The sequence below is a fragment of the Balaenoptera acutorostrata genome, chromosome 1 (assembly GCF_949987535.1).
Source record: "Balaenoptera acutorostrata chromosome 1, mBalAcu1.1, whole genome shotgun sequence".
In the NCBI taxonomy this organism is placed as follows: Eukaryota; Metazoa; Chordata; class Mammalia; order Artiodactyla; family Balaenopteridae; genus Balaenoptera; species Balaenoptera acutorostrata.
In genome coordinates, this window is record NC_080064.1 from 168,167,610 (window position 1) to 168,190,086 (window position 22,477).

General features: G+C 35.0%; 1 protein-coding gene across 3 annotated transcripts in view; it reads right to left on the reverse strand.

Moving 5' to 3' along the window:
• CNST (consortin, connexin sorting protein) overlaps positions 1 to 22,477 on the reverse strand; it is a 129,829-nt gene that overhangs the window by 72,530 nt on the left and 34,822 nt on the right. For 2 of the 3 annotated variants that reach the window (XM_007167175.3, XM_057557639.1), the window contains exon 2: positions 5,233 to 5,667. The exons of the other annotated variant lie outside the window; for it this stretch is intronic. In XM_007167175.3, the coding sequence (XP_007167237.1) occupies positions 5,233 to 5,617 (385 nt within the window). In that variant the 5' untranslated portion in view covers positions 5,618 to 5,667. The remainder of the gene's footprint in view (positions 1 to 5,232; positions 5,668 to 22,477) is intronic. 3 annotated transcript variants of the gene reach the window in all.

Genomic DNA, 22,477 nt, shown 5'->3' on the forward strand with positions numbered 1-22,477 from the left:
AATTCACAACTGAGGCATACAATAGACTGCTTAAAAGCAGGGAGCAAAGGCCAGGGATAGAGTTTCTTTGGGAAATCAGAGCATTCAAAAGCGCTGGCATATACTAGGGAATTTAGAAAGTTACACATATGCCCAGGCCAGGATGCATGCTTAGAAGGGATGGGAGAACACCTTAAGCTTTCCCCACTGGATGAATAAGCTCAGTGGCAGCAGGAAGAGAAGGCTGAGGCAGAATTGTAAATGGCCTGGCTAAGTGTTAAAGGAAGGACCTAAGCATAGAGCCATACGGAATGGAAAAGGAATACAAACCATGACTTGAATCAAGAACAGCCAACCTTAAGAGGGAGAATATAATTTCCAGAGTTACCACATTATAATATTCAAGTGTCCAGTTTTCAACAACAAAAAGTCACACAGCATACAAAGAAACACTAAAGTATGGCCCATTCAGAGGAAATAAACTGACAGAAGCATCCTTGAGGAAGCCCAAATGTTGGATTAGAAAAACACTTTAAATCACCTGTCTTAAATATGTCCAAAGAGCTAATGGAAACCATGCACAAAGAACTAAAGGAAATCAGGAAAACAATGTTATGAACAAAATAAGAATATCAATTAAAGAGATAGTAATTACCAACAGAAGTGAAACAAAAACTCTGGGACTTAAAAATACAGTGATTGAAATGAAAACTTCACTAAGGGGATTCAACAGCAGACTTGAGCAAGCAGGAAAAAGAATCAGTGAACTTAGTATGATGTTAAAGAAAAAATGTTGCCTGCCATATCAGTAAACAAAGGATGTTGCAGCCATCAAGCCGTCACAGTACAGCTGCCCAGAAGGTGAACCCTGAGGGAACTCAGGATAGAAAGAGGACGCCCACCCTCTAACAGTCAGCCACTGCAGCCACCCCAACGATGCACCCAGAGGAGACTCAGGGTAAGAAAGCACAGGATACTGGCCCCAGAAAGCTGAGGTGTCAAAGGAATGATTTCAATGAGCCCAGACTCTTGCATCTTCCCATTCATAGAAAAGCGCTAAATTCCTTGAGATGTCTGGTTTTCTTTAGTTAACAGCGATCTTCTGATGTTCCAACTGCCTGGCCTTTGTTGCAAAAACTCCTACGCATCCTGGCTCCTCCCTTACCTTTTCAGAGCAGTTCCTTAGAGCTATCTGAGAGGCTGTCTCCCGGGCTTACGTTCTCAGTTTTGTCGCCAAATAAAACTTAATTCTCAACTGTTAGGTTGTTCTTTTTTTTTTTTTTTCTTTCAGTTGACAAAGATAATTATCCTATCAGACAACAACGCCCAATCTAGAAAACAGTGCTACCACTTGGAATGTCTACTAAGTGCTTCATTTCATCCTTAGCCATTAATTTATAAGGAGCCAGGTTGAGAGGAGTCAGGTCGCTTGCCTTAGGTCACGGGGCAGCTTGACTGTGGCCTGAGCTCCTAACCACAGACCTGTGCTGCTCCCTCTAAGGGCAGAGGCTGCCACCTGAGGGCACAGGAGGAGAATGTGCCATGCAAAGCAAATGGTAATTACGCTGTAATTACATAAGATACCCTTTGACCCCAGGTCAGGTCAGAAGGAAGCTGGCTCATTTTCAACTTTATCTCTCATAATACTAGTACGTAGTGTTGAGGAAAAGGAAGGAATATTTCCTTTTAACTGCTTAAATGTGTTTAGCCAGCAACTGAAGATATTTAAATGTTGAGCACTCTTCTCTCTATTTTCATGGCACTGACTTGAACCTTTGGGAGAGGAAATTTTGGAAGGAAAAAAAAAGGAACAAAGCACAGAGAGTCTAGCATAGGAACTACAAAACCATGTATTAAAATTTATTTCTGATCCATTTTCCAAACTTATGGCCAAGATATGCATGAGCATATGCAGGTGATTTGAGGAATTTAGTTATGCAATGGCTCAAAGAATCATAATATGAAATTACAGCAATGAAGGCATTTTTTTCAATGTCAATATAAAGAAGGAAAGACATCAAAACAGCCACAACTTTATTTTAGGCAGCGTCTTGAAAATTACTATTAATACCTCAGGACTGTTTTGGGGGATGGGACTCAAACAAGGATGAAAGACCACTACACTTTCACTAGCTAAATCAGTCATGTTTAAAGTGTTTTAGCAGGAATGTGCCATCGTAGCAGACTCTGACATATAAACATTCAAAAGATTATCCTTCTTTTCTCATAGGCCACAAAGGGCACTTTTCTGGAGTGGAAAGAACAGCACTTCTTACAGCTTGTTTGCGTTGCTGAGCCCTTAAAGAAGCAGAGCTCTAATTATTCGTTAGGAAATTTAATGAGCCACACTAAGCCAATGTCTAGCTCTACAAGCTTACCTGATTATTTAAGCACCTCTGCCTCCAGCCAGACTGTCCTGAACTCAAAAACCATTATTTATTTTCTCCTTTCATATAAAAGGTTCACTTAGTTAGGATACACATTTGTCTATCCTAAACTCAATATTTAGATTTTATATACAGCAGATCTGAAAAAGCATTTCAAGAAATGAACTTCACGAAACTCCAAGGGAATTTGACAAACGCATGCCCATGAGAGCTCTCATAGGCTGTTTAAGGGCAGAGTCTGAGAAATGGGGAATGACTGCTAATAGGTAAGGGATTTCTTTTTGTGGTGATGAAAATGTTCTAAAACTGACTGTGGTAATGATTGCACGGCTTTGTGAATATACTAAAAATCACTGAATTGCTGTATACTTTAAATGTATGAGTGAATTAGATAGTATGTGAATTATCTCTCAATCAAGCTGTTAAAAATTTATTGGTTTCAACTATACTTCAATAAAAAATTTTAAAATATTATTGATTCATTTTCATTCATTTTTAGGATATTTACCTAAAGCTACACCAGATTTAACCACAGTGAAAACGTGATGTAATGCAGCTTGAAACCCTGCTCCATTCTCTTAAGAAAAAAAAAATTCTTGTAACATAATGCCAACTGGACTTTTCCTGGGGACAAGTTCCAGGTTTTAGCAGGTTTACAGAAATGCTGCTTCCAGAAAACCAGTAAATAATGATGTCCCCTAATACTATTGCTCCAATTTTTTCCCCTAGTACTAGCTTTTGGATATATTAAAAATTACTACAAATTAAACTAGGTAAGCATAATAGTGAATAAATTCACCTTAATGTATGTTTCCAAAAAACTGTTGAGAGGGCACCCACCCACAAAAAACTTATTTCTGGTTTGGAATTGAATATCATGTTTTATATGTCACTTCATTTCACATTTGAGAAGCTACTCTATTATTAGAAAAGTACTTATCTGCTAATTTTGTGAAACTTTATTTACTTAGGATCTTAGAATTAAATAGTAAAGAGTAAATATGCCCATAGATCTCTAACCATAAACTCTGTGCATTTTTAGTTTTGACATGAAGAATGGATTAGCAAGAAACAAGATGGGGGACATCTTTAGGGGTCTTTTGCAGTACTCCAGCTAAAGATGATGATTAAAAACAAAAATGTACCAACATACCGCTTACACATGAAAAACTCTATAGATACACTGGAGGTGAATCACCAAATTTTAACTGAGTTTAGACTATACCATTTCTATTCAGAAATCTGAGAAATTCACAGCTCAGAAAGGAGTTTTATAGATATATGTAGATGAACATCATTATTACACAGATGAGGAAACTAAAGTACAGAATGGTTAAGTCTCACCAAGTGACCCAGAACCAGAAGTAAGATTTGAACTTAGGTTGTACAACTCCTAATTCAGTTTTCTTACACTCTTAAACTCATTTTATTAAAGATATATAAAATAATTTTTAAAATAATCTGTATAAAGGCTGCCCCTAACTTTTATAAACCATATATTTCAAATGCATAAGGGGACAGTAATTTTATACATATCTGCTCACTGATAATCACTGAATAACTTGAAATTAAATAATCACACCTAGGGTAACTGGAATAGGTCATGGAAAGAAGAAATAAAAGGAGCCATGAATCTTGAAGCTATGACTGACCCTTACATATATGCAACTAGGTCTCAGTTCTTAAAAACATCACTAGATCAGATTAGAAAGGAACAAATAGCACTTGAATTATGGTTACTGAATAAATCAATTTACATACAGATAGCACTGTATATATCATCTGTTTACACTTAGTTCTTTTAAGAAAATGCTTTCATATCTCTTGTCAAAAATTTTTTTAATTTGCTTTAAGTCTACTAAGGAAAAGCAAAGAAAAAGGGATCCATTAATTGGAAAGCCAAATGAGTTTAATGAGTTACATTAAAAAGTTATCAAACTGCCCGACTGAATAAACAAGGATTGATTTGTAGAAACTGGAACGTTTCATATTTTACTGCAAATAAACAAATACAAATAAAAAATAGGATATGGACAGACTGGCTATGTTTCTAATCAGCCAAAGAAGCAGAAGAGAGGAGACACTCCATTTTGTTCACTAGAGCAGCTGCTAGTGTGGGTAAAGTGGTGCTACACTAAAGAGTCCCAGTCTAGGGTGTCGAGAACTGTCTAGAGACAAATGGTTCTGATCAAAAATAACCAGAGGCTGCCTCTTCCCAAGGGTGCCCTGTGATTCAGGCAAAAAAGTCCACAGCTCCAAATTTTAACTGCCAAATTACAAGCCAGATGAGAAATACTGTGATTTACTTTGTAACCAAAGTAATATAAAGCTAGATGTCTTATTCAACATTGTTAGATGATGTATATTATTACATGTTAATGTTTACCACTCACCTACTAAGTGAGATGGAAAGATCCTATAAAGAGGTTGAGTAAGATTGTACTAGCCCATATACTCACAGGGTAGAAATCAAAGCCAAAGTGATGAAAGAAGGAAACTTTTAAGGCTGATATTGGTAGAAAATGGTCTAATATATAAAGGAAGGAGGCTATATATAGATATATTTAAAGCACCTAGTGAGAAGACAGGTACAAAGAATGTCAATTTCAGCACATTTATTACATCAGAATGCTGGGAACAGCCATAAAGAAGTGGTTAAATACTTTATGGTACACCCATATAATGGAACACTATAGAGACATACATCACATGCACGGCATACCACACAGCTGTATCTGTATGTGCTATCACAGAACTAGTTCTGGAATATATTAAGAGAAGAAAAGCAAGAAGCAGGACAATACACACAGTATGGGATGGAAGACTTTATTCTTAAACAATAGTATAAATAATTTTTTAAAAATACCTTGTGGTATCTTCTTAACAGTGCCTTTTTTGCTTCTTGAACTTCTTTTTCCAGGTATTTTTTGGTCCTTTCTCAAGAAGGCCTGTCCATCTTTGGGGCCTTCACAAGCAGTGTTTTCCAAGTTCTCACTTGCAGCCACCTCACAGCTTGATGTGCAGCTTTCATTATTGTTGAGACTGTCCGGCTCAAACACTTCAGGTTTGCCCATTGCACTGTCACTGCTGGTCAGAAGCTCATGCCCATCCCCATCCCCATCAAGCTGATTTTCATTTTCATCTGATGCAGAGGGCAAGCATGTTACAATACTTTCCACACCATCACCAGGATGACATCCATCTTGTGGTTCTATCTGCAGATTATATGTAGGAGTTTCGCTGTCATCCATTAGAGCATCTTTTGTTGAACCGTTTAAGTTTCATTAAAGTCCTTCAATGTCTACAATAACAAAAAGAAAAAACATTCATTTTTTAAACTCTGGATTTTCACTGATCTTTGATTTTCCTCTTCTCCTGGGTTGTTTTACTGTAAGTAGGGAAGAGAGAAATGACTAAGGCTTATTCCTACTACTTCTATCCCACTTACAACCCTATCCCATCTCACCTAGTTCTTGCTTGAATACAATGGTTCTAAACCCTGGCTGCATGTTTATTGCCTATGGAGCTTGTCAAATTTCTATCACAGACCTCTGAAATCTAAATCTCTGGGGATCGAGCCCAAACACTGATATATTTTTTGAAGTTCTCTAGATTATTCTAATGTGCATCACGTTGGGACCACTGCCTTGAAGAAAGAAATTAATGGTTAAATAAGGTTGTCTGCTAAAACCAATCACTCATGTTATCCCTGGATACTTAACAGACAAGTGAAAGTTACTTGTGTAAGTTGTTATATGGCCAAACAGCAGCAATATTTACAAATGAAAACATTTAAAAATAGTTTTAAAATAAATTTTTTAAAAAGTATACGGGGGAAAATTCAGGTAGCATATACTAATACTATATTCTCATTATATCCTTCCTAAAAATAAGCCCTGAAAAGTACCTTAGAATTGTCAACAGATTCCTTTTATACAATTAAAAAAAAAAAAAAGAGGGCCATGATTAACTCTAGGCTATTTAGTTTAAGACTTGGAAAAAAATCTCAATCTACTCCAAGAATCCTTCTAACATTTTAAAGATATACAAAATAGATTTTAAGCCTTGTATCAGTCATGTTTTACACTCTCTTCTCATCCAAAAGTATATTACATTTTAAGAAAAATCATGCCAGCCAGATTTAGATATTTTTATGCTTGCCAAGTATTACTTTGGATTTGAATGAAATATAATATTTCAGCAATTTTTTTTTTTTTAATATTTCAGCAATTTTGAGAAAAACTCAGTGATAAAGAATTTTGTAAATTCTTCAAACTAATAAATAGAAATGTTTATTTGCTCTTTAGAAAGTCAGTAAATATATACAGTAAATAAATATATATTTAAGTAAAGTAAAATTTTTTAAAAAACAGGAAAACAAAGTATAAAACAAAACATGAGCTCTGCACTGACTGTATCACATGCTTTCAACTATTTTGCAACTGGAATATTTTATTTTATTCAGACATAAAAGTACTGCTTGTCAAATATAAAAATATCTAAATCTGGCTGGTATCATTTTCCTTAAAATATATACTATATAGCTCCACTAAGAGGTATGTAATATGAAAAGTAAAATGATTTAACTTGACTATAATAACTTAGTTTAGACCTAAATGAATTCTAACTAGAGTATAATTTTTAATTGAAAAGTAAATTTTTTTAAAAAATAAATTTATTTATTTATTTAATTTATTTTTGGCTGCATTGGGTCTTCGTTGCTGCACGCAGGCTTTCTCTAGTTGCGGCGAGCAGGGGCTACTCTTCACTGCGGTGCACGGGCTTCTCATTGTGGTGGCCTCTTGTTGCAGAGCACGGGCTCTAGGCACACAGACTTCAGTAGTTGTGGCACACAGGCTCAGTAGTTGTGGCTCGTGGGTTCTAGAGCGCTGGCTCAGTAGTTGCGGCACACGGGCTTAGTTGCTCCATGGCATGTGAGATCTTCCCAGACCAGGGCTCGAATCCGTGTCCCCTGCATTGACAGGAGAATTCTTAACCACTGCGCCACCAGGGAAGTCCCAGTAATTATTATTTTAATAAAGTGTCTTCAAGATCTCTATTATGAGAGAATCCAAATTCAAATGAGACTTTAAAAGTACCATGTGGCTAATATGGTGGAAACAACCCAAATGCCACTGACGGATGAGGAGAGAAGCAAAATGTGATATATTCACGCAATGGAATATTATTCAGCCATAAAAAGGAATGAAGTTCTGATACATGCCACAACATGGATGACCCTTGAAAACATTAAGCCAGACACAAACGGATAAATACTGTATGATTCCACTTATGTGTAATTTTATAATAGGCAAATTCATAGAAATAGAAACTAGATTAGAGGGGCTGAGGGCAGGGGAGGGAGTTACAGCTTAATGGTTACAGAGATTTTGCTTAGGGTGATGGAAAAGATCTGGAAAGAGACAGGGGTGACGGTTACACAACAGTGTCAATGTAATCAATGCCACTGAATTATATACTTAAAAATGGTAAAAATGGCATATTTTCTGTCACGTATTTTTTATCACAATAAAAACAGTGAAAATTTTATGTGGCTATGTAAGAAAAATGTCAGTCCTTAAAACTGGCAACAGCCTCAGTTGTTTTCTAATTTAAATAACCAAATTATTTTCTAGCATGTATTTGCAGTTGAAAATATAAAGGTTTTACTTTTACCTGAAAGAGACACAGAGATCTCATGCCAAGGAGGAAGGAAGAAAGCAATCTACAGAGCCCCAAACAATAAGAGCTGCCTCTTGTTGAGTCTCTGTCATGTATTAGAAGCCGTGCCAGGCACTTCACATACCTTATTTCTAATCCTCCAAACAAGCCTACGTGGGAGTGTTCATACTGTGTTTTAGATGAAGACTCTGAGGCTTGGAGAGGCAAAAATAACTTGTTTAAAATCATATTCTTGGAAAGAAGTGGAACTGGATCTGAAACCAGGTCTTCCTGATTTGAATCCTGTGCAGTTCGGCATAATAGCTGAGAACACAGGCAGACCAAGGGTCAAATTCTGGCTCTGCCATTTAACAAACTGTGTGGTGACCTTAGGCAAGTTACCTAGCATCTCCAAGCTTTAGTTTTCTCTTTGTGAAAGTGGAGAATTGTAATACCTACCTTGAAGAGTCATTTGTGAGGCTTAGACAATATGGCAGGTAAAGCAGTTAGCAGAGTACTTGGCCCACAGTAAATGCTCAAGAAAAGTTAGCCATTATTACTGCCCAAGAAATCTTACAGATTGGCCTTAAACAGCAGTAGGTCTATTCAAGCAGGTCTGTAGCCTTACTGAAGGTTCAGAAACAGAGTTTTTCTAGACCTCCTGGAAATAATTAGGTTCCTGATGATAGACTAATGTTAACCAGCATCATTTGAGAATGCTGAAGTATTAATTTATGATAAGGGATATCTCAGCAAGTTCCTGGAATATTTAATGGTCTGTTCTGTGCACCATTTCAGATGATGAGGATGTCTAGAAATTAGTGATTAAGGGATTTCCCTGGTGGTCCAGTGGGTAAGACTCCGTGCTCCCAATGCAGGGGGCCCGGGTTCCATCCCTGGTCAGGGAACCAGATCTCACATGCATGCTGCAACTAAGAGTCCGAATGCTGCAATGAAGAAGCCCGCATGCCACAACTAAACATGCCACAACGAAGATCCCATGTGCTGCAACTAAGACCCGGCCCAGCCAAATAAATAAATAAATATTTAAGAAAAAAAAAAAAGAAATTAGTGATTAAGCCTCCTTGGTGAGTATAAAATTACAGATCACACTTCGCAACTTTAATGAGTATCATGTACCAGTTAAACTCTTCAGACCAATACTCTTATTCAATTCTCACAATTACTCTAGCAGATAGGTAATTTTTAGTCCTATTATACTAATGAAGAAACCAAGTCTCATATCTCATCAAGGGTCAGCTAGTAAGTTCAAAAATAGAACATGGATCAGTTGTGATCTTGAGGCCGTAGTCTTAACAATTATGCTTTATGGACAATGGGGTAAAAGTATCAATAACTTAAAGAATATTTCACTCCAGCTGTGGTATACCTCAGTGAAGAATCTCTACCCTACAACAGAGGACACATCTCTAATAAACATGAAGTTCAAGTTCCTGGAAGTTCTCTCTTTCCCTGGGAATTGCTAGATCCACACAATATACAATTTCTTAAATAGTCCACCTTCTTCTGTTGAGAACTTTTTTTAAAAAAGACATACTAATATACTATTTATGTTAAATATCTATTACCAGTAAAGTAGGTCTTCCTTTCTTTGGGCCTCAAGACATTTTGCCTCCTATTATTTTGTGATGATGTAATTAGTTTAATTCTCAAAAGGCTACTTTGTAAACTACTTTCTAATACTAATACTTACAGGTGTGAATCTCCTGTAATTATTCTTAATAGACACTGACCAATTCTTCATGGCTTGGCTCAAAAGTCACTCCAGTTTGTCTTCCCTGACTTCTCCATTCCAGAAGACATAATGTATTCCTCTATGGCACTCTGTACCACGCATAGAGTCCCTCCCAAATACAACTCTCTGCACTGTATATATTTGCATATGTGTCCTACCAGATTTAAGCCATTTGAATACCCATAACCCAGCCATAGATAATTTTTATTCTTCACAATGTCTAGCTCTGGGCCTTATACTTATCATATATATGAAGGAGTAGAGGGCTTATTTTCTACAGTTTCTGTCTTCAAAGGAGAAAGGCACATGGATTTCTATACACTCCTCTGCTCCTACTCTGAGAGGTAAAGGAACCTATTACACCATATTTGGCTTCTATCTGCATTCCTAACACATTTCAATTGGAACACTTTAACTTAAGCAGTAGGATAATATTCTTAATGGGATTTGAAATTAGTACAGGCCTACTGCTTTTGGAAACAGTTATAAACAAATACTATTTTTGGAAACAGTTATAAACAAATACTATTTTTGTCTCCTCTTCCTCCTCTTTCCTTTCCTTCGACGCTATAACAACAGCATTTAAAAAGGTTCATCTTCATGTACACCTGTATCTCGCTATATGAAAGCACCTATGCAAGAGAAAAATCACAGGCGGAAAGAAGCCCCAGTTGACACATAGTATTTTTAAATATGCCCTAACATTATATGGGACCTGGAGGTTAGAAGTATAGTAGAAAAGGCATTCTAAGTTATTTGCTATATCTAAACTGTATGTCTATTCTATAAGAGTCCCTATGGCTGTACCAATTCTCACAAAAGAAACAGCGAGGGCTTCCCTGGTGGCACAGTGGTTAAGAATCCGCCTGCCAATGCAGGAGACATGGGTTCGAGCCCTGGTCCGGGAAGATACCACATACCACAGAGCAACTAAGCCTGTGCGCCACAACTACTAAGCCTGCGCTCTAGAGCCCGCGAGCCACAACTACTGAACCCACATGCCACAACTACTGAAGCCCGCATGCCTAGAGCCCGTGCTCCACAACAAGAGAAGTCACCGTGATGAGAAGCCTACACACCTCAAGGAAGAGTAGCCCCTGCTTGCCGCCACTAGAGAAAGCCTGCGTGCAGCAATGAAGACCCAACACAGCCAAAAAATAAAATAAATAAATTTTTTTTAAAAAGAAAGAAAAAGAACAGTGACACAGTACAATCACTGCACAGCACTGACTCGGGCATATTTTGCCTTTCAAAAGCATGATAGTAAGTGCTGCCCAAGTTTCCAGCCTCTTGTGGCAAAACAGCATACCAAATATGTACATTGTATAAAAGTTATTTGACATGTTGACTCAGTACGCTTAAGAATTTCAAGCAAACTATTCAAGCTGAAGAATTTCAAGCAAACTATTCAAGTAAGGCTCATACAAAAGTTGAAAAACAAAACTTTAAGGAAGAACATCCAAATATAATGAAGTAACAGACTAACAAAGAGAAATCTACATTTTGTCAAAAAAATAATCTCACTCCCAGGTATGATTTGACTTCATTTTTGATACATCTTAATGCATTATCTGGTGACATTAAACATCAGGTGTTACTGAAATTAAAAAATTAATGTATAGGAATGGTTAAATATATAATATTACACAATTATTTTATTAAAATGCTTTAAGAAGATTCTGAGTGCCATTTTTCTGTAATCCAGGTAAATTAGGCCTAAATACTATACTTTTACCTTCAAAAGAAGCCAAGATTCTTCTTAAGAATTAAGATGCAACCCCAAGTTTAAATTTGATGACTTAATAGTCAAACCAAAATTTAAAAGAAGACAGTTACCAAATAACGTATTCTATTAACCCTAAATTCAAATCTGGCTACTCACAGTTAACTCAGAATTGAGGAAGAAAGTCACCACACTCATATGTTGTGTTTATGATGGTAACTACATATCACTTTACATTTTGTCATCTTACTCACTTGACGTGTTCCAATACTACTTATATCTCATTGCTAAATCTATAGTTTTCTGTGATTAATGCTTTGTTTAGACTTATGTACCTGTAGGCAATATTCAGTATACCAGCAATAAAAAGCATACCCCAGAAGAATGATTCTCAAAAATTTTGCAGCCCAAAATAAACAATTCATTTTTCATTGAAATCATGTACATACAAAATACGTATACATAACTGAAACAAAGATTTCTCAAAACTAAACACACATGAAGCACTCTGATACATTCTCCATTCTATTCAACACTATTTCTTATTTTCTTTAAATGCTGATCAAGGTCTACTAGGTAGATTTCACACCTCACTAATGAGCACTGACCACAGCAATAAGGCAGTTTCTAGGAATTAACAGTCTCATCCTAAGGACCACCAACTGAGCACTAGAGAAGTTTGTAATTATCTCCAAATTTTTTTCTGAAAATGATGCAGATCATATGAAACTCAGACATAAACTTCACTTAACATGTTATCCCCCAAATCTCAATAAAATAATTTTTGCTAATTTATATCATTCACCTCACATTAAAATTTAGCTAAAATACTATGCTTGATTCAGGGTCCCTTAGTTGATATCTCTGGTTGTCAGCTATACTCTATACCTATGCTAACCAATATGGCAGCCACTAACCACACATGGCTCCTGAGTACTTGAAATATGAACAGTGAGACTAAGGAACTGAATTTTTACTTTTATTTAATTTTAATTAATTTAAATTCTAAAACATATTGATTCAGTTATTGAAAAACTTATGCATGTTTGAAACAAACTGGGTATGTGAACCTGCATTTTCACCTAAATTTTAGGAAATTTAAATACAGATCAAGCATTTCCAACAAAAAATGTGTCCAAATTGAGATGTGCTATATTTGTAAAATAAACACCATATTTCAAAGACTTATTAGGAATAGAAAGAATGTAAAAATAATAGGCCTTTAATAATTTTAAATATTGATTACAAGTTAAAATAATATTTTGATCTAACGGATTAAACAAACCCTATTAAAATTAATCTCGGGGCTTCCCTGGTGGCGCAGTGGTTGAGAATCTGCCTGCCAATGCAGGGGACACGGGTTCGAGCCCTGGTCTGGGAAGATCCCACATGCCACGGAGCAACTGGGCCCGTGAGCCACAATTGCTGAGCCTGTGTGTCTGGAGCCTGTGCTCCGCAACGAGAGGCCGCGATAGTGAGGGACCCGCGCACGGCGATGAAGAGTGGTCCCCGCTTGCCACAACTAGAGAAAGCCCTCGCACAGAAATGAAGACCCAACACAGCCATAAATAAATAAAATAAAATAAATAATAATAATAATAAAAAAATTAAAAAAAAAAAATTAATCTCACCTTTTAAAACCCTTTTTTAATGTGGTTACTAGAAAACAAAATTCTGTACATGGCTCACATTCTATTTCTATTAGACAATGTTGCTCTCCATTACACTGCTTTGATAGTGCCACTGTAGCCAAAGTCCTGGCTCATAGTGAACCACTCCATTCAGGATTCTTTCTTGCTAGGCTGTCGACATTTTCCGGGTATAGACATTACTATTACTATAATTAAATAAGGTAAATACCTAATGAAAGAAATAAATACTAAAAGTTTTTAAAATTAATTTGTTAGTACTTGTTTATATCCTATTTTCAGGATCATGTCGTCCCCCTCTTTAGGTACTTTGCCATATTCAAATTATTCCTGGTACTTCAGAAATGTTGAATGGTAATTATAACTAGTAAAATGGCCTTATAGAAATCTTCTAAATAGTTTAATTTCTATATAATAGTATGTACAAAAGTAAGCCAGACTGTTTTAGTATTTCTTTAATAAGAATAAAAAACACAATTTCACAATAAGGAATTTACTCTTAATTAAAAAAAAAGGTCATAGAAAACTTATGTCTTAAGAAGGAGGATAAAAATATAACAAAGTATATAGATGCAAACTATTACATATAGAATGGATAAACAACAAGGTCCTACTGTATAGGGAACTATACTACTATATACTACAGGGAACTATATTCAATATCCTGAGATAAACCATAATGGAAAAGAATATAAAAAGAATAAAATATTAACTCTGTGGAACTAACTGAAAAAAATGCTTGTGTTGCTACTATAATTTCATATGCTGTGATTTTCCCACCCTTTATCTTCAAGTGATAACAGAAGTTGTTAATTTCTAGGAGCATTTGAGTCATAAAGTCAGTAGGCAAAATTTATAATTAATGATTGTTAAATGAAAAAATTGTATAAAAATAAAACAGAATATAAAAAAGAATGTATATATGTGTATAACTGAGTCACTTTGCTATATAGCAGAAATTAACACAACATTGTACATTAACTATACTTCAATAAAAAAAATTTTTTTAAATAATAAAAATGCAACAAAGTATACAACACAACTACAAGAATACAAAAAAGAGAAACAAGAAAAATAAATAATCAATTACTGTAAAATGTGAAGGTAATGATTCTAAGGGAGAATACAACAAACATGGATTTTATTTATGCAGAGAAAGTACTCTTAAAATATGAAGGAACTAACAAATCATGTGACTCATAAACCCAAAACAACCTTGGGGCAGGTAAGTTGAATAAAAGGAAGCATAATTTGTTTCATTTTCTTCAATCCTCCCTTTCATAATGGGACTCAGTTCAAGATAGCTTACACATCAACAGAGACTTTGAGTTCAAAATCCATTACATAAACGGAAATGACATGTCAAAAGCCTCAGTGGGGGTATATCCAAGCAGTGCAAAGATAAATAGAGTCATCCCTCTCCTCTCTTTCCTCTCTCTTATATACAGACATATATAAATTTTACTTAAAGAAACAATAGAGAAGTAAATCTCTAAAATAGTGTGAATGCAAGGACATCTTCAGGCATCCAGAAACATGTATTTTTAGCAATAATTTCTAACAATTTTTTCATTTAACAATCATTAATTATAAAATTTGCCTACTTCAGTGTGACTGACTTTATAATTCAAATGCTCCTAGAAATTAACAACTTCTATATCACTTGAAGATAAAGGGTGGGCAAATCACAGCATACGAAATTACAGTAGCAACACAAGCATTTTTTTCAGTTAGTTCCACAGAGTTAGTATCACATGCATTGAGAGAACCACAGTTTAGGGGAAGGAGTCATTTCACTAGGGTCATGCATAAGTTGTGTTTTTTTGGTTTTAAGTACTTCTTTGTTGTAAAACTTATTGCAACCATACTTTGAAGCCACAACCAACAGAATCTAAGAACTTGAAAATACTTTTTAGTTCAGACCATAACTTTTAAAATACTTTTAAAACAAAAATTATGTTTACTATTACATATATACTATATATCTTCATGGAAACTGTCTTAATAATTTTTAAACTTTGAGCACTTTGCTATACAACTAGTAACATAAGGCAATCTATCTACATTTTAATCATTAAATATACATAAAAATCTATATATTTTGTTTTAAAATGATAATTCTTGCTAATATAGTGGTAGGAGCAAACTGTTCATTAGAACCTTCCCTTAAGAGGCCTGACCAAATAGCATTATCTGAATAAAATGCTAATTATTAACAGTAGTCAACAGTTATTGAATATTTACTAAGTATCAGGCAGTACTTCAGTCATATATAATATATATGTGAATTTATGAATTTAAAATAATTTAAAATTATAAATTTAAACATTTATAAATTTAATATATATAATTTAATGTTCACACAGGTCCTACAAATTAGTTCTATAATTATATCCATATTATAGAGAAGGAAACAGCAACAAAAAGATTCAATAAATAGGCCAAGGTCACAGAGCTAGTACATGACAAAGTCAGGATTCAAACTCAAAGAACCTGACTCCACAGCCTATACCCTTGACCACTATAATCATTTTTACATTAATTTAAAAAATCAACTATATTCATATGTATATTTTGTAAACACCAAATTGCTAGCATTAAGGAGACAGCAACATGAAAAATTTCTAGTATCTTGAAATGTTTTTCAGATATATAGAGTTTAGAAAACAGGTTGAGGCAAAATAAAATAAAACCCACCAATAAGACTATTTACTTGCTGTAATTTTTAAATGTGATGAACTCATTTCTTTAGGTTTACACATTAATCTATATCACATCCCCATTAGAGACCATCATTAAGAATTTGACATGTTCCCTTGTACACACAGAATAATTTCTACTAGGCCGATCACAAGTATTTACTGAACCAACATCACAGCTAAAGGGAATAAAGTACAAGAGTCTTCATACTTTGATAGTATACCCCTAATGAGCAAAGAAATTGCACACATACCCACTATATGCATATTTGTTCATAACCTATATGAACATATACTGGATATATATATATATATATATATATATATATATATATACACTCATTTTTGAACATGTGCAAAAACATATTAAGAAAAGATGAAAGGGACTTCCCTCGTGGTCAAGTGGGTAAGACTCTGTGCTCCCAATACAGGGAACCCAGGTTTGATCCCTGGTTGGGGAACTAGATCCCACATGCATGCCACAACTAAGAGTTCTCATGCTGCAACTAAGAAGTCTGCGTGCCACGACTAAGAAGCCTGAATGCCACAACTAAGAGTCTGCATGCCGCAACTAAGAGTCTGCATGCTGCAACTAAGAAGCCTGCATGCCATGACTAAGAAACCCCCAAGCCGCAACTAAGAGCCTGCATGTCGCAACTAAACATCCTGAATGCCGCAATGAAGATCCCGTGTGCTGCAACGAAGATCCCATGTAAAATAAAATAAAATTAAATTAAATTAAAAATAAATATTTTTTGAAAAGAAAAGATGAATGAGTTCTGCTTCTGGAAAGTGCAGACTAGCTCATTTCAGACAAACCCTCCTGTTGATAGCAGTTAGAGAAGCTGGCAGAGAGCTTCAATTTGGAAGCCAAAAAAGCTGAGCAGAGCCTTTAGCAGACTTAGAGAGCTGGCACAAACAACGGGGATTTAGGACTTGCCAAGAAGAAGGGAGGCTTAGGCTTTCAAGTGGGACCTAAAACAGCTACTCCCCAGAAGAAACAGTGAGTCTGAAATAGACCAGCCTTCACAGGGACTAAAGCCCAGTAGAATGATTTTCATTTCTGGTTGAATTAAGATGATCTGCCCTAACTTGGTTGCCTGCCAGCAACATGAATAAATCTCCTCTGGAAGAAGAAATCCAACAAAGGCTCAAATTACCTCCACAAGTTTTCATCTATAAAGCCTGTAATATAATCCAAAATAACCAGGCATACAAGAGTAAAAAATGTGACAAAAAACTGGGAGGAAAAGCAGCTAACAGAAGCAGGTTCACAAGAAATTCATATATTGGAGTTAACTTAAAGAAACTTTAAAACAACTATTATTAAAATGTTCAAGGACTTAAATGAATAGGTGAGAAAATTTCAAAAGAATTGACAATATAGCGACAAAAGCAAATAGTTTATTTTGCTTTTTAATCAAATCACTATATTTGAATTTTTAAAAATCCAAATGGGTATTCTAGACCTAAAAAATACAATAACTGAAATTACTCTAGAACTGGAACTCAAGGGTAAATTTATTAATTTCTAAAAGATTTTAGAATGAAGAAATGAGTATAACTTTTGAACTCATGCAAAATGGTGTCTAATAACAAGAAAAAATGTTGAAAAATGTGACATGAAAAACATAAAAAACATGGAGGGGAGTACAAATGGAGAGTTTTAGAATGTGTTCAAACTTAAGTTGTTGTCAACTTAAAATAGACTATCATAAGTAGAAGCTGTTATATGGAAGCCACATGATAACCACCAAGCAAAAACCTATAATAGATACACAAAAGATAATGAGAAAGGAATCTAAGCATATCCACTAAAGAAAGCCATCAAACCACAAAGGGAGAAAGCAAGAGAAGAAGAAAAAAAATCAGAGGAACTACAAAACGGTCAAAAAACAATGAACAAACTGGCAGTAAATACATACCTATCAATAACTACTTTAAATGTGAATAGAATAAATTCTCCAATCAAAAGACAGAAAATGGCTGAGTGGATAAAAAAAAAGCAAAACTCATCTATATGCTGTCTACAAGAGACTCACTTCACACATAGGTCCTAAACAAACTGAAAATGAAAGGATAGGAAAAGATATTCCCTGCAAATGGAAACCAAAAGAAAGTTGAGGTAGCTATACTTATATCAGACAAAATAGACTTTAAAACAAAGACTGTAATAAAAGAAGGGCATTATACATTGATAAAGGAGTAATACAAGAATATAAAGAATTTGTAAATGTTTATGCACCCAGCATAGGAGCACCTAAACATTTAAAGCAAATACTAACAGACCTAAAAGGAGAAATATATAGCAATACAATAGTAACAGTAAAGAAATTTAATAACCCAATTACATCAATGGATAGATCATCCAAAAACATCATCTTTAAATAATATGTTAGGTCAGATAGACTTAATAGATATATACAGAACATTTCATCCAAAAGCAACAGACAGGGCTTCCCTGGTGGCTCAGGGGTTAAGAATTCACCTGCCAATGCAGGGGACACAGGTTCGAACCCTGGTCTGGGAAGATCCCGCATGCAGTGGAGCAACTAAGCCCGTGTGCCACAACTACTGAGCCAACGCACCTAGAGCCCATGCTCCACAACAAGAGAAGCCACTGCAATGAGAAGCCTGTGCACTGCAACAAAGAGTAGTCCCTGCTCACTGCAACTAGATAAAGCCCACGCACAGCAATGAAGACCCAACACAGCCAAAAATTAATTAATTAATTAATTTTAAAAAACCAAACAAACAAAAACAAAAGCAACAGACTCACATTCTTCTTGAGTACACATGGAACATTCTCCAGGACAGATCATATGGTAGGCCACAAAAAGTCTTAACAAATTAAAAAAGACTGAAATCATATCAAACATCTTTTCCAGCTGCAGTGGTATGAGACTAGAAATCACTTACAAGAAGAAAATTCACAAATATGTGGAGAGGAAACAACATGCTACCGAAAAACCAATGGACCCACAAAGAAATCAAGAGTGAAATTCAAAAATACCTTGAGACAAACAAAAATGGAAATACAACATATCAAAACTTATAAGACACAGCAAAAGTTCTAAGAGGGAAGTCCATAATGATAAATGCCACCTCAAGAAACTAGAAACATATCAAACAAACAACCTAACTTTACATCTGAAGGGAAAGAAAGGACAAATGAAGCCCAAAATTAGTAGAAGAAAGGAAATAACAAAGATCAGAGCAGAAATAAATGAAATAGAGACTAGAAAAATAATAGAAAAGATCAATGAAACCAAGAGCTGGTTCTTTGAAAAGATAAGCTAAACTGAGAAACCTTTAGCTTGCCTCACCAACAAAAAACGAGGACTAAATAAAATCAGAAATGAAACAGGAAACATTATGACTGACACCACGAAAATACAAAGGCTCGTAAGAGACTACTACAAACAGCTGTAAACCAACAAACTGGACAACCTAGAAGAAATGGATAGATTCCTAGAAACATACAACCTTCCAAGACCAAATCACGAAAAACTGAAAATCAATTACTAATAAGGAGATTTACTGAATCAGTAACTTAAAACCTCCCAACAAACAGAAGTCCAAAAGCAGACAGCTTTACTAGTGAATTCTACCTAACACTCAGAGAATCATTACCAATCCTTCTCAAATTCTTCCAAAAAATACAAGGGGAGGGAACACTTCCAAACTCATTTTACGAGGCCAGCATTACCCTGATACCAAAACCAGACAAGGATAACACAAGAAAAGTAAATCACAGGCCAATATCCCTGACGAACATAGATGAAAAATACTCAACTAAATATTAGCAAACTGGACTCCACTATATGTTAAGAGGATCTCACACCATGCATAATCAAGTGGGATTTATCCCAGGAATGCAAGGATGGTTCAACATCCACAAATCAATCACATAATACATCACATTAACAAAATGAAGACTAAAAATCATATCACCATCTCAATGGGTGCAGAAGATGCATTTGACAAAATTCAACATCGTTTTATGATAAAAACTCTCCACAAAGTGGGTATGAAGGGAACATACCTCAACATAATAAAGACTGTATATGACAAGGCCACAGCTAACATCATACTCAATGAAAAGCTGAAAGCTTTCCTTCGAAGACTAGGAACAAAACAAGGATGCCCACTCTCCCCACTTTCATTGAGCATAGTATTGGAATTCCTATCCAGAGCAAGAAAAAGAAATAAAAGGCATCCAACCTGGAAAGGAAGAAATAAAACTGACACTCTTTGCAGATTACATGATACCATATATAGAAAATCCTTAAGACTCCACCACAAAAATTGCTAGAACTAATAAATGACTACAGTTGCAGGATACAAAATTAAAAGGCAAAAATCTGTTTCTATACATTAATCATGAACTATCAGAAAGAGAAATAAAGAAAATCCCATTTACAATGGCATCAAAAAGAATAAAATACCTAGAAATAAATTTTACCAAGGAGGTGAAAGACCTATACACTGAAAATTGTAAGACACAGAAGAAAGAAATTGAGGAAGACACAAAGACATTCTGTGCTCATGGACTGGAAGAATAGTGTTAATAGTGTTAATAGTGTTAAAATGGCCATACTACTCAAGGCTGTCTACAGATTCAATGCAATCCTTATCAAAATTCCAATGTCACTTTTCACAGAAATAGAAAAAACAATTCTAAAATTTGTATGGAACCACAAAAGACTCCAAATAGCCAAAGCAATCTTGAGAAAGAACAACAAAGCTGGAGGCCCCATGCTCCCTGATTTCAAACTATATTAGAAAGCTACAGTAATTAAAGTAGTATGGTATTAGCATAAACACAGACACAGAAATCTATAGAACAAAATAGAGAACCCAGAAATAAACCCATGCACACATTTATTTATGACAAACTAGCCAAGAATACACAATGGGGAAAGGACAGTCTCTTCAATTAATGGTTTTGGGAAAACTGTACAGGCACATGCAAAAGAAAAAAACTAGACCACTATCTTACATCATACACAAAAATTAACTCAAAATGGATTAAGTCTTGAATGTAAGACCTGAAACCATAAAATTCCTACAAGAAAACATAGGCAATAAGCTCCCTGACATCAGTCGTGGTAATGATTTTTTGGACAACTGGGACTACATCAAACTTAAAAGCTTCTACACAGCAAAGGAAATCATCAACAAAATGAAAAGGCAACCTACTGAATGAGAGAAAAAAATCTGCAAATCATATATCTCAGATGAGAGGTTAATTTCCAAAATACATAAAGAATTCATACAACTTAATAGCAAAATAATCCAATTTAAAAATGAGCAAAGGATCTGGATAGACATTTTTTCTAAAGACATACAGATGGCCAACAGGAACGTGAAAAGATGCTCAATATCACTAATCATCAGAGAAATACAAATCAAAATGACGGGATACCACCTCACACCTGTCAGAATGGCTATTAGCAAAAAGATAAGAAATAACGTGTTGGTGAGGATATGGAGATAAGTGAACCCTTGTGCACTGTTGATGGGAATGTGAATTGGTACAGTCACTATGGAAAACAGTAAGGAGGTTGCTCAAAAAATAAAAAATAGAGTTACCATGTGATCCAGCAATCCCACTTCCAGGTATTTATCCAAAGAAAACAAAATCACGACCATCAGAAGATAACCACAACCCCATGTTCACTGCAGCATTATTTACATTAGTCAAGACTTAGAGACAACCCAAGTGCTCATCAACAGATGAACAGATAAAGAAAATGTATGTACACACACAGACACACACAATGAAATATTATTCAACCATTTTTAAAAAGAATGAAATTCTGCCATTTGTGATAACATGGATGAACCTTGAGAGCATTATGTTAAGTGAAATAAGCCAGAGAGACAAAGACAAATACCATATGATCTCATATGTATGTGGAATATTAAAAACAAACAAACAAAAACAAGCTCACAGATACAGTGAAGCGATTGGTGGTTGCCAGAGATGGAGGGTGACGAGTAGGCAAAATGGGTGAAGGAAGTCAAAAGACACAAACTTCCAGTTATAAAATAAGTCATGGGGAAGTAATGCAGTGTGGCAACGATAGCTAATACTGCATTGTATATCTGAAAGTTGCTAAAACAGTAAATCTTAAAAGTTTCATCATAAGAAAAAAATTCTATAACTATGTATGGTGACAGATGTTAACTAAACTTATGTGATGATCATTTCACAATATATACAAATATTGAACAATTGTGTTGTACACTTGAAACTAATATAATGTTGTATATCAATTATACCTCAAAAAATAGAAAATTTAAATTTAAAAAAATAAATAAAAGCTAAACTTTACAAAAGGTGTCTAATAACTTTTTAACCAATTCAAGAAAATTTCATTTAAATGAGCTGCTAAGTGGGAAAGCAAAGAGTAACTTTCCTAAAATCTATTTTGTTTTTTAAATCTAATCACTAGGCCTATCTAAGCATAATTTACTATGATGAACAAATCTTTACCTATAATATCTACATATTATATAACACTGATTTATATTTCCTCTCTTTGGTAGTTTCAGAATAAATACTAGACTGGATGAAAATTTATATCCCCAAACAACTAAGTCATAACTAAATTAGT